Below are 17,158 nucleotides of genomic sequence, written 5' to 3'. Positions count from 1 at the left end.
GTTTTGTCTTCAGAATTGCTTTTTCGAAGGGATGAATATAAAGAGTGCCGACAGTGAAGGTAACTCCAGCAGTCTGGTTGTAACGGTGGACCAAGAAAGGAATAGGTGTCTAAAGTCAACAACCGGGGTAAAAGTTCTTTGTAAGTGCAGGTAAAATAACGGAAAATATTAATTCAGCTACAGCATCTCTGTGGCACAGAGAAAAGGACTGGGAACTGAAATGGACATGAACGGAAGGTTAGTGTGTCCTTGAAACCAGGAATGTTGCACAGTCAGTCCCACACTCTCATCAACGTGGAAATCGGATAATATATGGAGGCGCATGCGCGGAAGAATTGGAAGTATGCTAGCACAAATAGGTAAAATAAACTTTAGACTGTTATTGTTTGTGATGGGGTTTTTCCGCTGCCGTTTGTTATTTTTTACATGGAAAGTTATAAAAATAAAAATACTTCAAAACTAACTAGGGTCAACAAAACGTCATACTGTACCACACACGCTCGCAGTATAACATGTAATCAACTCCATCCTTCATATTAGGACTTTAGTGGAAGAAAGTTAGATATTAATCATTGACCATGTAATTATCTTCATTTAGTGTTGTCAATCAAGAAATTAATGAAAACAAAAATACAGACTTTGTTTATTATTTAGGGACTTTAATACTAGTAAATAACAAAATAACATCTTAGCAAATAGCAAAAAAGTTATTCTTTTGCAAACAACTCACATTTAACAAAGACCATGTATATCCTTACTAATGGTAGAAATATAACTACTACTCTCCAACTCTAAACATACACTTTAACAATTTATGTACATGTATTTTTACGATTAACAATATAGCACTGACTATACGATTAACAATATAGCACTGACTATAGCACCGACTTTTCATAGTATTGTTTTAATAATATAGAACTTCTGTTAACTCTATACAAAAATATAGAAATACATTATACTGTACATTAAATAGATTTCATGCATATCTTATATTAAACGATATATAACATATAAACATAATATATAAAGATGTACACAAACAAATGTCTGCTGTTTATCACATGATATAATTTATATAACATATAAATAGAAAGATATGTATGATATGTATATACATAGACACAAAACAAAAACTTGGACATCTTGCAGTACTAGAAATGATTGATTTTTAAATTGTCTTCTACAACTAACGTTTGTGCCACAATATAAGTAAACTTCTTACAATTTAGAAACCAGCATGATCATCTGACCTGCATACTTGCAAAAAAATCATGTGACCTGAAGCACGTGCCCATATACTATATTAACACGTGACCAGATGTGTAACTTCGGTGTACACCAGACAGGAGGCAATGGGAAGGGAATGTTATGAGATTTTTTCACTATGTAACATATAACCGGAAGCATTCTATCTTCGTGTACTGAAACCCAACCGGAAGTACAACCGTCACTTTCGTGTCAGCAATAATGATAATGTAACGAAAATATCTATTGTTCTTCCATCGACAAATTCAACAATTTCGATACATTATAAGAAGCCATAGTTTGAAAATTGCGCCTGTGATGCCAGAATACATTTCAAGTGCTCCTTAACCGATTGTGTTAGGCTTGTGATTCTTCCATCCTCTCCAGTTCTCCTCGACGTCGTAGAAGACATCGTTTACGTAACACAACAATAAAACTACCGAACATTATTACACACAACGCCCCGGCCAGGAAACCAATCACGGCTTTTAGATCGCCAATGTTCTCAGGTTTAGGGTACCCCCCGACTTCCGGTGTAGAAATCTGATAACTCATTGTGGTAGATTCTTTTTTGAATTCCATTATTTCTCCAAGAATGTGATCTTCATTTTCAAGAGACGAATATTCTTCGTAATCTGGAAAAAACCAGTAAATACAAATTTCGTATTTCCTTTTTTTGCCGTTTTCAGCAGCATTGTGACGAAATTAGTTTGTGAGAGTGTTAATCAACCTCATAAATTCTGACGTAAATCACCTTACACAGGAAATGACGTAATTTTCTCGGAGAGTCTATCAAAGTGCAATGCATCGGTTTTTAGTTTTATTAGTTTAACGTCCTATTAACAGTCAGGGTCATTTAAGGGCGTGCCAGGTTTGTTGGTAGAGGAAAGCCGGATTACCCGGAGAAAATCCACCAACCAGCGGTCAGTACCTGGCAACTGCTCCACATGGAATTTGCACTCGTGACTCAGAGGTAGAGGGCTTGTGGTAATATGTCGGGACATCTTAACCACTCGGCCACCGCGACCTCAAGCACAATGAAAATAGCTTGGCTATGTCTATGTTTGGTGGTATTACTTTCAATTTACATTATACTCGGTCAATGTATACAGGGCAAAATGGTGCTATTTTGGACAGTAGTACATAAGTACCATTTCTCACGATCGTAGGTGAACACGCATATGATTCTCTCTAATTGATATATTAGTATACTATGTACATTGTTGATAAAACCATATTATATTCATGATCATCTCTCATGATTTTGAAGGTTAAAGTGATTCCATTTAAAAGAAACGTCTAAAGGTAGAAAGAATGCAAACCAATATTTTTAAACGAAATGTGATATTAGAATGGTGATAAAGTTTAGTTTGGACGAGTGGTGGAGTTGACGGTACAGGTGTTTATTAATGTTAAAGGGTTGTGGCACAGGGATCTGGGAATAAGTTACAGTTTATACATGTACAGTAACTGTTATACAATATGCAGAGTACCGATTTGTGGTATAGACCTAAATAATGTATAAACATTAATCAGTCTATGGGTCAAATAAATATCAACTGTAACTAATTTTCATATCCATATATTTATTTATTATGTTATATGTACGGGTGTTGATGGAACTAAGAGGTTTACCTTCCTGTTCTGAGTAATGATCATCGTTAAATGTTTCTTGGTTTTCACTTTGGTCCGACACGAGTTTTCCCCCGTGGACCACTGATGACTTCTCGTTAAAGGTGAGACAGTAGTAAGAACCATGCGTATTTATACATATAGGTACACCTACTTCCGGTTCCGGGCAGGCGGACGAATTATCACATTCGTTTACATCTGGAAAACACAGTTAAAGGTGGATACATAAGATGGTACCTTATACGGTTTGATCAAATTTAGGCATACACTAGTTAACACTAACTGTACGTATGTTCTTGAAAGCAAGACATGATATCACAAAACACACCTCTTGTGAAGAAATTATATAGCCAATCAAAATACCTCTCGTGAAGAAGTTCTATAATCATATCGTCATTTGAAAATAAATTCTTTCCATGAAGCTGAATAGACTATGGTATAGTGATTATTTACCGAAAATACACTCTAAGAACTCTTTAATTTTGTTATTTAATGAAAAAACATGTCATGACCTACTATTCTGTGATGTTAACTACAAAGGGGAAACACTTTTTGTTCCTTACAAAAGTTGCATTTATGGCATCCTTGATTATAATGCATAGCTATAACATAACTTTTTGGGCAGATATTCTAACAAAATAATTGGAATATAAGCTTAATAGTCTTGCTAGTTGATATCAGTATGGTGACACTCTGAACTTTGAAATTATTGTATATTCACCAGCTTTAGTAGAATTATAAAATTTATCGCTTTCATCTTACTTTACCTTTACACGTCGTGTTATCTGTATTCAATAAAAATCCGGAATGACATCCGCACGTGTACGTCCCGGGGGTGTTAGTACACGTCTGGTCACATGGTCCGTACTCCGTACACTCGTCCACGTCCGTACAGTTATGTCCGTTACTGGTCAGTTTGTACCCCACGTGACACAGACAGTCGTAGGCGCCATTTCTGGTAGTGGCGCACACGTGCTCACATCCGCCATTGTTACCGTTTGAGCATGCGTCGATAACTGGGCGACAAAGTAATAAAAAGTGCAATGTTAGGTACGATCAGAAATACATATCGTATATAGATATATCAATAACAGAACAAGATTTAAAGGTAGGAATTTCTATTTTAGTTACATCATATACGAAGTTCTTTGCTATATCCTTGAGCTTAGATACATGATGTATATCGTTCTGTTTACTCACCATTACACGTGACGTTGTCTGTGTCCAGTACGTATCCCTCCCGACATCCGCACGTGTACGTCCCGGGGGTGTTAGTACACGTCTGGTCACATGGTCCGTACTCCGTACACTCGTCCACGTCCGAACAGTTGTGTCCGTTACTGGTCAGTTTGTACCCCACGTGACACAGACAGTAGTAGGCGCCATTTCTGGTGGTGGCGCACACGTGCTCACATCCGCCATTGTTACCGTCTGAGCATGCATCGATAACTTGGCGACAAAGTAATAAAAAGTGCAATGTTAGGTACGATCAGAAATACATATCGTATATAGATATATCAATAACAGAACAAGTTTTAAATGTTGGAATTTCCATTTTAGTTATATCATATACGAAGTTCTTAACTATATCCTTGAGCTTAGATACATGATGTATATCGTTCTGTTTACTCACCATTACACGTGACGTTGTCTGTGTCCAGTACGTATCCCTCCCGACATCCGCACGTGTACGTCCCGGGGGTGTTAGTACACGTCTGGTCACATGGTCCGTACTCCGTACACTCGTCCACGTCCGTACAGTTACGTAGGTTATTGGCTAGTCTATACCCCAAGTGACATACGCAGTCATAGGCGCCATTCTTGTTTGTAACGCAAACGTGCTCACATCCGCCATTGGTACCGTCTGAGCATGCGTCAATAGCTATTAAAATCATGGATGCAAGAAATATAGATATAGTATGTATCATTGTGAAGTATCCAGAAACAGTAGTCTTTATGGTAGAACGTTTTTTCATAGCATTTAAACCTTATATCGTTTTATAGATATGTGATGTAATAAGAAGTTATACGGAATTTCTTTGATGTCAAAGCTATACTAAAAATGGACATCAATAAGTTCTGTTTACTCACCGTTACACGTGACGTTGTCTGTGTCCAGTACGTATCCCTCCCGACATCCGCACGTGTACGTCCCGGGGGTGTTAGTACACGTCTGGTCACATGGTCCGTACTCCGTACACTCGTCCACGTCCGTACAGTTACGCAGGTTATTGGCTAGTCTATACCCCAAGTGACATACGCAGTCATAGGCGCCATTCTTGTTTGTAACGCAAACGTGCTCACATCCGCCATTGGTACCGTCTAAGCATGCGTCAATAGCTATTAAAATCATGGATGCAAGAAATATATAGATATAGTATGTATCATTGTGAAGTATCCAGAAACAGTAGTCTTTATGGTAGAACGTTTTTTCATAGCATTTAAACCTTATATCGTTTTATAGATATGTGATGTAATAAGAAGTTATACGGAATTTCTTTGATGTCAAAGCTATACTAAAATGGACATCAATAAGTTCTGTTTACTCACCGTTACACGTGACGTTGTCTGTGTCCAGTACGTATCCCTCCCGACATCCGCACGTGTACGTCCCGGGGGTGTTAGTACACGTCTGGTCACATGGTCCGTACTCCGTACACTCGTCCACGTCCGTACAGTTACGCAGGTTATTGGCTAGTCTATACCCCAAGTGACATACGCAGTCATAGGCGCCATTCTTGTTTGTAACGCAAACGTGCTCACATCCGCCATTGGTACCGTCTGAGCATGCGTCAATAGCTATTAAAATCATGGATGCAAGAAATATAGATATAGTATGTATCATCGTGAAGTATCCAGAAACAGTAGTCTTTATGGTAGAACGTTTTTTCATAGCATTTAAACCTTATATCGTTTTATAGATATGTGATGTAATAAGAAGTTATACGGGATTTCTTTGATGTCAAAGCTATACTAAAATGGACATCAATAAGTTCTGTTTACTCACCGTTACACGTGACGTTGTCTGTGTCCAGTACGTATCCCTCCCGACATCCGCACGTGTACGTCCCGGGGGTGTTAGTACACGTCTGGTCACATGGTCCGTACTCCGTACACTCGTCCACGTCCGTACAGTTACGTAGGTTATTGGCTAGTCTATACCCCAAGTGACATACGCAGTCATAGGCGCCATTCTTGTTTGTAACGCAAACGTGCTCACATCCGCCATTGGTACCGTCTGAGCATGCGTCAATAGCTATTAAAATCATGGATGCAAGAAATATAGATATAGTATGTATCATTGTGAAGTATCCAGAAACAGTAGTCTTTATGGTAGAACGTTTTTTCATAGCATTTAAACCTTATATCGTTTTATAGATATGTGATGTAATAAGAAGTTATACGGAATTTCTTTGATGTCAAAGCTATACTAAAATGGACATCAATAAGTTCTGTTTACTCACCGTTACACGTGACGTTGTCTGTGTCCAGTACGTATCCCTCCCGACATCCGCACGTGTACGTCCCGGGGGTGTTAGTACACGTCTGGTCACATGGTCCGTACTCCGTACACTCGTCCACGTCCGTACAGTTACGTAGGTTATTGGCTAGTCTATACCCCAAGTGACATACGCAGTCATAGGCGCCATTCTTGTTTGTAACGCAAACGTGCTCACATCCGCCATTGGTACCGTCTGAGCATGCGTCAATAGCTATTAAAATCATGGATGCAAGAAATATAGATATAGTATGTATCATTGTGAAGTATCCAGAAACAGTAGTCTTTATGGTAGAACGTTTTTTCATAGCATTTAAACCTTATATCGTTTTATAGATATGTGATGTAATAAGAAGTTATACGGAATTTCTTTGATGTCAAAGCTATACTAAAATGGACATCAATAAGTTCTGTTTACTCACCGTTACACGTGACGTTGTCTGTGTCCAGTACGTATCCCTCCCGACATCCGCACGTGTACGTCCCGGGGGTGTTAGTACACGTCTGGTCACATGGTCCGTACTCCGTACACTCGTCCACATCCGAACAGTTGTGTCCGTTACTGGTCAGTTTGTACCCCACGTGACACAGACAGTAGTAGGCGCCATTTCTGGTGGTGGCGCACACGTGCTCACATCCGCCTTTGGTGCGGTCTGAGCATGCGTCAACAACTAAAACAGACGAACGCTTCACAGATGAAATTTTAGAAATCTTATCCAGTGCTGTCCGATTAAGCGTTGAACTGCATTCAGTTGACAATTATTGAAGGATTAATGCCAACTGTACAACGGCAAATTCAATGAAGTGCGCTAGCGCTTTATGTTGAATTTACAGTTATCCAGTTGGCATTCATCCTCTCATAACCATAATAACTGCAAACTAGCACTTCATTCAATTTCAGCCATCTTCGTGATCGCTGGCAGAAAATTGTGACGTCACAATGACAACAACGTCAAAATAAGCGGATGGCAATCCATGCACTGATGAACGCCAGCTGCGTTTGGTAAGGTTACAAAGTGGGATTGCATTAAAGTGTAAATAATGGGGAATTGCTCAAAATACTACAGGTATTCGATTTTTTTATTTGAAATATTGTTGTTATATATACACCTTAAAATAAAACACAAATTCACGTATTACACTGTGTGTATACATACATGTGAGGAAAACTCTGCTCTCCTGTTCCTCCTCCACCTCCTCCCCCGGTATCCCCGGGGCAATACCAGACGCGGACGCTGAACAGTGGTAACTCCCATAGGAGTTGACACAGGTCTGTCCCCCTGTACACAGACTGGTGTTGGTACACTCGTCCACGTCTGTAACAACACAAAGGAGCTCTGTAGCTGTTCGGCATGGGTAAGATAATGGTTTTTGCCACGTCTGAGCTACTTGATCAAAATGTTCGACTACGTTACCCGATAGTCTATAATACGATCACTTGTTTAAAACGCTTAACTCATATATGGTTAGTTTCTAAGAGTTTCATGTGTTTAATGCACCTCAACATTATACACACACGTGTTTTACGCCTGCGTGCCATACCGTTACATATGGTAACAGTGCCTACGATTATATCTGTTTTGTTTGTCTCACCGTTATATGTATTTAACCGTTGCACGTGCTCAGTGGGCCTTATCAATACACGTGTTTAGTGGGCCTTACCGTTTCACGTTTCATGTATTAATTCGCATATAACGAATTACCAATTAATATCAAATGATTGCGTTGCCCCGTCAAGTCAATATTAGCGTCTATAATAAAGTACCAGGCCTGGTTTTCGTTATTTGTTTTAAAACAGGTTAAAATACAGATTGCTTGAAAAAGATACCAAATCTTTTTTTAAAAACATAAATATATGTTATTAGAAAATAAACGATACATTTTATGTTATAAAAAGTGTGTAACGTGTGGATGTTGTTATGTCTTACGTCAGGGTGAATTCAGCCTACGACCTTTATCTTTTTTCTGTTATAACGAGTTATTTATCATAGTCCATTGGACCTTACTTTTATGCGTGTTTAATGCGCCTTACCATTACACGTTGTTAGTGAGCCTTACCGTTACATGTGTTCAATGCGCCTTACCATTACACGTTGTTAGTGAGCCTTACCGTTACATGTGTTCAATGCGCCTTACCATTACACGTTGTTAGTGAGCCTTACCGTTACATGTGTTCAATGCGCCTTACCATTACACGTTGTTAGTGAGCCTTACCGTTACATGTGTTCAATGCGCCTTACCAATGCACGTGCTGGTGATGATACTATCTTGTGTAAACCCAGATCGACAACTGCACTGGAAACTTCCCACTGTATTCGTGCAGATTTGTTCACAAGGTCCGTAGTCCGTACACTCGTCGATATCGGAACAGTCGTGTCCGTCCGAGTCCAGCCCATACCCAGTGTTACACAGACACACATAGGCCCCACTCCTGGTACTCACACAGGTATGGGCACATCCGCCATTGGTACCGTCTGTGCATGCGTCAACAACTACAACAAAATGACACGTATGATGGCATGTGTTTATGTACACAACAACAAAAATATGTATGTATAAATACAGGCAATCTGTATACATCTATATATAGGTGTTTACTACTTCAAAAGACTGGCGTCTAAAACTACTACAGAATGATTAAGACTGATAACAGCGTCATAAATCACAGTGTATGTGAACCAAGTCTCAAACACATAAAAACAAAGTCACGGAATCAGATGATTAACTTGAGTCAATACAAATTTGACCCCTATCTTACTGTGTATGATATTTTAGGGGATGCCAATGCTGATGATGCTGTATTGGACAACACACTTACACAATGTCCACAAACATCCATATACTTGTTTATTTGATGTAACGCCAGTGCCAATGGAGGACGTGCCAGGTTTAGGAGTTGGCTGAAAGCCGGTTAGTACCTGGCAGCCGCTGCGGGTTTAGAACTCACGATCCTGAAGTAAGGGACCGCGGCAATTCGATACAATTGAAGTTTGCTTATAAAAAATTCCTAGGCACTTCGCAGAAAAAATAGATATGTTTTGTCTACAAATGTGATGATGTCTCGACAGCCCAAGGCAGCACCCTTCACAACTTACCAAAGTAGCAATATCCGGTGTACCGATGATACAATACTCAAAAATCACCAAAGTACCGTTAGAATGCATAAAAATACTCTTTCGTTACTTTTTGTAGTTACTTAAAATTTCATCCAAAGTTATTGAAGGTGAATTATCTTGTCCCTCGTAGAATAGAAAACTATAGGTTTAAGAACAATGAATAACTAATATTGGAAACAACCTTAAGCAATAACTGTCGGTATGGAAAGTCTCCGAGTTTTATCACTCAAAGGGATACCGAATTACCACACGGAGGCGACACCGTTACCTACAGATTATTCCGTATTTGCATATTATAGAGTAAGTAAACATTGTGACGTTTGTGAGCGCAATTCACAAAGTTTTCTCGGAAATTTATGACGTTACGCTCGCAAACACATGGCGTCACAATCAATATTTACCTACGAGTGCAGATAACTCTGTAATATGCGAAAACATAATATGCGAGTTTGGGTTGTAGGCGAGAAAAAGATTCCGGAAATAGTTCTACTTTCGACAATACTAAGTTGCAGTTTATTCAGCATGGAAATTAGAGTAAGCACCATCTTATTTGCCGAAAATAAAATCTTGTTTTTCAAATTTAAGACTTAATTATATAAATTATTAGTAATTATCGATATTCTTAATTGTTCAATCAAATTTGATACATGATTGTTTCTGGATATTTTTTACAAAAAGTACATAGATTGTTGTTTGATTTACCAATATGATTTTGTAGTTAGAATTCTGTGATTAATTCGGAATTGTAACCATTGAAGTTTGGAGCTGTGTTTATAAATATTTCCCCATTCATCTCGATCAATTTGAAAATTTTGATTCCATTTATTTTGTGAAATAGGTATTACTTCGTTTTTAATAAGAACAGTATATATATTTTCAACGCCTTTTTTACAATTGAAAATTAATATGAGATTTATTGGTATGTTGGGAAGAGCTATATATATTTTTCAAAGTCAAAATTGTGTTGATTGTTTTCTATGACATTGTTAATAGCGTTTTTTTTATCTAAGATGAAAGTTTCAAAAGATTCTGGAAATAGCTCAAAGTTCCACTTGTAGTACCGATTAAACTTTCGAAAATACTAAGTTGCAGTTCATTATATGTGTTCTAGTTTACGCGAGCATATTAATAAGGCGCAAAACAAAGTGCCCGTGTTCGATTTAATTGTTTTCTTTTTATTCCTATTGTGTTGATAAACGTAATTAATGTATGTGTTTACACTATACAAGCTTTCTATATACAAATCGACAAGGCCAACTAATGACAGAAATATATGCTATAAGAATATACAGTATATCAAGGACTACATCGTCCTTGACCATATATATACCATCTGGTACACGGATTTACATACATAAAAAGAACACTTCAAAGTATTTACGCATCAGAGAGATGGCTTATATAGGCATAGCCTGCTGCCCAATCCTTGTTAAATCGAATGACTTAATAAAATATTTTGAAATGAAATGTATTTACTCATGGTTAATATACACTGTATAAAACACATAAAACATAAAACTGCATTTATAAACATACGTGTATACCTTAATACCTTAATTTCGTTCAGACCCCGATGAAATCATCAATGATTAAATGAACGAAATTCACATTGATTTCTTAGAAAAGTTGACGTTACGTTCACAAACACGTAACGCCACAATTAATATCTACTGACAAGGGCAGACAACTATGTCTAACTACAGAATATTCTATTTGTGCAGTAATGAAGCATGGAAAAATAGAAATACTATACAATGTATTCATGTTACAATATTACGGACAGAATTTGATACTATAGTCTTTGTCCCAAACTGACCTACACCAAACCTTAAAGGGACACTTCAATGAGACTAGTTCTGTTACATAACCACGAAGCATGACATGAATCAAAATGTATTGTTCTACATTTCTTATGAAACATATAACAAGAAATATTGACAAATTTCACGACATTGTTAAGTATTTTGATTGATACCGTTGAAATTCCAAATCGTTGATCAATAAGATTAAGCAGGTACAACATGTACGCTGTACCCATACCCGAGCCAAAGTCACGCACGTTGAACAAATGCGATTCATAACCCCTGAGGAGTTGATGAAATTATTTTTAGACAAGAACATGCATCTAAGAAGATAAACGCACTACTGTAAGAGCAATTTGAGTGGTTCTAGACAATTTTTTTTACTACACTGGCAAGGGTCAGGTTTCCGCCATACAAGACATCCGACCACTATGTGTAATGGCGGAAAGTACGCGAGTTAGAACATTTCACATACATTTCACTACGGTAAGCTTTTCTGGCATATCACCGTTAAACCAACTACAATGTAATCTAATTTCTGTTAGAACTGGTTCGTTTCCGAAATATGTGCAAATTTTAATGTACTCTTAGACTGAATTGCCCCTTTAAGATTGTTTAACACAAATCTAGCAATAGATACTACGATTAAAAATATATTTCAATATTTTCCTTATGAAATCATACTTACATGTAGGAGTAGGCCCAGTCTCTCCTATAACACAAATTAAAGCAAAACTTGATGCAAATGAATCGGTAAATAATTCATATAACACATAATCAAAGAAATGAAATAAGAATATTTCAATAATTTTAAGTAAAATCGGGTGACCGAAAGAATAAATACGTCAAAATAAATTACGAATTCAAATCCCCTACCCCCCCACCCTCCCCCCTCCCAACAAATTACCCGTACTACCGGTGATACCATCTGCTCCTGTACTGCCGGTGACACCATCCGCTCCCGTAACGCCAGTGACACCCACTGCTCCCGTACTGCCAGTCAATCCCTGTGTTCCCGTACTGCCAGTCAAGCCCTGTTGTCCCGTACTGCCGGTGATACCATCTGCTCCCGTACTACCGGTGATACCATCTGCTCCTGTACTGCCGGTGACACCATCCGCTCCCGTAACGCCAGTGACACCCACTGCTCCCGTACTGCCAGTCAATCCCTGTGTTCCCGTACTGCCAGTCAAGCCCTGTTGTCCCGTACTGCCGGTGATACCATCTGCTCCCGTACTACCGGTGATACCATCTGCTCCTGTACTGCCGGTGACACCATCCGCTCCCGTAACGCCAGTGACACCCACTGCTCCCGTACTGCCAGTCAATCCCTGTGTTCCCGTACTGCCAGTCAAGCCCTGTTGTCCCGTACTGCCGGTGATACCATCTGCTCCCGTACTACCGGTGATACCATCTGCTCCTGTACTGCCGGTGACACCATCCGCTCCCGTAACGCCAGTGACACCCACTGCTCCCGTACTGCCAGTCAATCCCTGTGTTCCCGTACTGCCAGTCAAGCCCTGTTGTCCCGTACTGCCGGTGATACCATCTGCTCCCGTACTACCGGTGATACCATCTGCTCCTGTACTGCCGGTGACACCATCCGCTCCCGTAACGCCAGTGACACCCACTGCTCCCGTACTGCCAGTCAATCCCTGTGTTCCCGTACTGCCAGTCAAGCCCTGTTGTCCCGTACTGCCGGTGATACCATCTGCTCCCGTACTACCGGTGATACCATCTGCTCCTGTACTGCCGGTGACACCATCCGCTCCCGTAACGCCAGTGACACCCACTGCTCCCGTACTGCCAGTCAATCCCTGTGTTCCCGTACTGCCAGTCAAGCCCTGTTGTCCCGTACTGCCGGTGATACCATCTGCTCCCGTACTACCGGTGATACCATCTGCTCCTGTACTGCCGGTGACACCATCCGCTCCCGTAACGCCAGTGACACCCACTGCTCCCGTACTGCCAGTCAATCCCTGTGTTCCCGTACTGCCAGTCAAGCCCTGTTGTCCCGTACTGCCGGTGATACCATCTGCTCCCGTACTACCGGTGATACCATCTGCTCCTGTACTGCCGGTGACACCATCCGCTCCCGTAACGCCAGTGACACCCACTGCTCCCGTACTGCCAGTCAATCCCTGTGTTCCCGTACTGCCAGTCAAGCCCTGTTGTCCCGTACTGCCGGTGATACCATCTGCTCCCGTACTACCGGTGATACCATCTGCTCCTGTACTGCCGGTGACACCATCCGCTCCCGTAACGCCAGTGACACCCACTGCTCCCGTACTGCCAGTCAATCCCTGTGTTCCCGTACTGCCAGTCAAGCCCTGTTGTCCCGTACTGCCGGTGATACCATCTGCTCCCGTACTACCGGTGATACCATCTGCTCCTGTACTGCCGGTGACACCATCCGCTCCCGTAACGCCAGTGACACCCACTGCTCCCCGTACTGCCAGTCAATCCCTGTGTTCCCGTACTGCCAGTCAAGCCCTGTTGTCCCGTACTGCCGGTGATACCATCTGCTCCCGTACTACCGGTGATACCATCTGCTCCTGTACTGATCGTGAACTACCATCGTGCTCCCGTAACGCCAGTGACACCCACTGCTCCCGTACTGCCAGTCAATCCCTGTGTTCCCGTACTGCCAGTCAAGCCCTGTTGTCCCGTACTGCCGGTGATACCATCTGCTCCCGTACTACCGGTGATACCATCTGCTCCTGTACTGCCGGTGACACCATCCGCTCCCGTAACGCCAGTGATCCCACTGCTCCCGTACTGCCAGTCAATCCCTGTGTTCCCGTACTGCCAGTCAAGCCCTGTTGTCCCGTACTGCCGGTGATACCATCTGCTCCCGTACTACCGGTGATACCATCTGCTCCTGTACTGCCGGTGACACCATCCGCTCCCGTAACGCCAGTGACACCCACTGCTCCCGTACTGCCAGTCAATCCCTGTGTTCCCGTACTGCCAGTCAAGCCCTGTTGTCCCGTACTGCCGGTGATACCATCTGCTCCCGTACTACCGGTGATACCATCTGCTCCTGTACTGCCGGTGACACCATCCGCTCCCGTAACGCCAGTGACACCCACTGCTCCCGTACTGCCAGTCAATCCCTGTGTTCCCGTACTGCCAGTCAAGCCCTGTTGTCCCGTACTGCCGGTGATACCATCTGCTCCCGTACTACCGGTGATACCATCTGCTCCTGTACTGCCGGTGACACCATCCGCTCCCGTAACGCCAGTGACACCCACTGCTCCCGTACTGCCAGTCAATCCCTGTGTTCCCGTACTGCCAGTCAAGCCCTGTTGTCCCGTACTGCCGGTGATACCATCTGCTCCCGTACTTCTGGTCCTGGTTCCATCTGCTCCTGTACTGCCGGTGACACCATCCGCTCCCGTAACGCCAGTGACACCCACTGCTCCCGTACTGCCAGTCAATCCCTGTGTTCCCGTACTGCCAGTCAAGCCCTGTTGTCCCGTACTGCCGGTGATACCATCTGCTCCCGTACTACCGGTGATACCATCTGCTCCTGTACTGCCGGTGACACCATCCGCTCCCGTAACGCCAGTGACACCCACTGCTCCCGTACTGCCAGTCAATCCCTGTGTTCCCGTACTGCCAGTCAAGCCCTGTTGTCCCGTACTGCCGGTGATACCATCTGCTCCCGTACTACCGGTGATACCATCTGCTCCTGTACTGCCGGTGACACCATCCGCTCCCGTAACGCCAGTGACACCCACTGCTCCCGTACTGCCAGTCAATCCCTGTGTTCCCGTACTGCCAGTCAAGCCCTGTTGTCCCGTACTGCCGGTGATACCATCTGCTCCCGTACTACCGGTGATACCATCTGCTCCTGTACTGCCGGTGACACCATCCGCTCCCGTAACGCCAGTGACACCCACTGCTCCCGTACTGCCAGTCAATCCCTGTGTTCCCGTACTGCCAGTCAAGCCCTGTTGTCCCGTACTGCCGGTGATACCATCTGCTCCCGTACTACCGGTGATACCATCTGCTCCTGTACTGCCGGTGACACCATCCGCTCCCGTAACGCCAGTGACACCCACTGCTCCCGTACTGCCAGTCAATCCCTGTGTTCCCGTACTGCCAGTCAAGCCCTGTTGTCCCGTACTGCCGGTGATACCATCTGCTCCCGTACTACCGGTGATACCATCTGCTCCTGTACTGCCGGTGACACCATCCGCTCCCGTAACGCCAGTGACACCCACTGCTCCCGTACTGCCAGTCAATCCCTGTGTTCCCGTACTGCCAGTCAAGCCCTGTTGTCCCGTACTGCCGGTGATACCATCTGCTCCCGTACTACCGGTGATACCATCTGCTCCTGTACTGCCGGTGACACCATCCGCTCCCGTAACGCCAGTGACACCCACTGCTCCCGTACTGCCAGTCAATCCCTGTGTTCCCGTACTGCCAGTCAAGCCCTGTTGTCCCGTACTGCCGGTGATACCATCTGCTCCCGTACTACCGGTGATACCATCTGCTCCTGTACTGCCGGTGACACCATCCGCTCCCGTAACGCCAGTGACACCCACTGCTCCCGTACTGCCAGTCAATCCCTGTGTTCCCGTACTGCCAGTCAAGCCCTGTTGTCCCGTACTGCCGGTGATACCATCTGCTCCCGTACTACCGGTGATACCATCTGCTCCTGTACTGCCGGTGACACCATCCGTCATCCGCTTCCCGTAACGCCAGTGACACCCACTGCTCCCGTACTGCCAGTCAATCCCTGTGTTCCCGTACTGCCAGTCAAGCCCTGTTGTCCCGTACTGCCGGTGATACCATCTGCTCCCGTACTACCGGTGATACCATCTGCTCCTGTACTGCCGGTGACACCATCCGCTCCCGTAACGCCAGTGACACCCACTGCTCCCGTACTCGCCAGTCAATCCCTGTGTTCCCGTACTGCCAGTCAAGCCCTGTTGTCCCGTACTGCCGGTGATACCATCTGCTCCCGTACTACCGGTGATACCATCTGCTCCTGTACTGCCGGTGACACCATCCGCTCCCGTAACGCCAGTGACACCCACTGCTCCCGTACTGCCAGTCAATCCCTGTGTTCCCGTACTGCCAGTCAAGCCCTGTTGTCCCGTACTGCCGGTGATACCATCTGCTCCCGTACTACCGGTGATACCATCTGCTCCTGTACTGCCGGTGACACCATCCGCTCCCGTAACGCCAGTGACACCCACTGCTCCCTACACCAGGTATTGTGCAAATATGTAGTATGATATAGGCCAGTAACGTCCGCGATTTCTGAATAGAGAAAGTATTACGGGAGCAATCTTCCACGTTATACTTAAGTGATATACACGTGTAACTAAAACACAAATCTCCCTTGGAAAAGGCAGCTTTCGTATTACTTTCGATTACGACAAAATTCTTTATATTTGTTTTAAAAATGAATATTAAGAATCATGGCTGATGCCCAACGATCATAAATGGATATGGAGACCTAAGGATATTCCTACCCAAGGGTTATAAACAAGATGTTTGTTTAAAAATGTTTTCTTCGAGTATATCAATAGCCTTCATATCCGAACCATATACTTTTACAGATTAATTACCAATTTTCAGGTACAGTATGATATCACGAACCGCCATTTTGAATAAAAGTTCGAAGAAAAAGCGCGAATGCAAGTCAATATTCTCCATCCTTGAAATTTGGTATGATACTTCAAACATAAATCCTGTTGTTTGTGATCTTGATAGTAAAACCAGCCCAATTTCTGAAAATAACGTTAGAGTTTTTTATCCGCGGAAATAGTAAATTTTTGTTGCAGGGACGTGACAACGGTCGAAACAGCCTCAGGAGGGACAGGTGTGCAACGTGTCTTTTTGCC

The 17,158-nt window shown here is 43.1% G+C and overlaps 2 protein-coding genes across 2 annotated transcripts; both read right to left on the bottom strand.

The window, feature by feature from the left end:
- Positions 1-855: 855 nt before the first annotated feature.
- On the bottom strand, positions 856-15,984 carry LOC138332608 (collagen alpha-2(I) chain-like). The gene is made up of 16 exons (XM_069280607.1): positions 15,980-15,984; positions 14,077-15,941; positions 12,223-13,749; positions 11,986-12,009; positions 8,620-8,871; positions 7,537-7,695; positions 6,802-7,050; positions 6,345-6,593; positions 5,888-6,136; positions 5,431-5,679; positions 4,972-5,220; positions 4,514-4,762; positions 4,081-4,329; positions 3,648-3,896; positions 2,884-3,078; positions 856-1,883 (listed from the first exon to the last, which is right to left on the bottom strand). The coding sequence occupies exons 1-16, from the start codon at positions 15,982-15,984 to the stop codon at positions 1,606-1,608; spliced, it is 6,297 nt and encodes a 2,098-aa protein (XP_069136708.1). The 3' UTR covers positions 856-1,605.
- A 3-nt stretch (positions 15,985-15,987) lies between these two features.
- Positions 15,988-16,919, bottom strand: LOC138332607 (collagen alpha-2(I) chain-like). The gene is made up of 3 exons (XM_069280606.1): positions 16,914-16,919; positions 16,213-16,513; positions 15,988-16,181 (listed from the first exon to the last, which is right to left on the bottom strand). The coding sequence occupies exons 1-3, from the start codon at positions 16,917-16,919 to the stop codon at positions 15,988-15,990; spliced, it is 501 nt and encodes a 166-aa protein (XP_069136707.1).
- Between the last annotated feature and the right edge of the window lie 239 nt (positions 16,920-17,158).

This window comes from Argopecten irradians, chromosome 10 (assembly GCF_041381155.1).
Source record: "Argopecten irradians isolate NY chromosome 10, Ai_NY, whole genome shotgun sequence".
NCBI lineage: Eukaryota > Metazoa > Mollusca > Bivalvia > Pectinida > Pectinidae > Argopecten > Argopecten irradians.
This window is presented reverse-complemented; position numbering and strand designations above follow the sequence as displayed.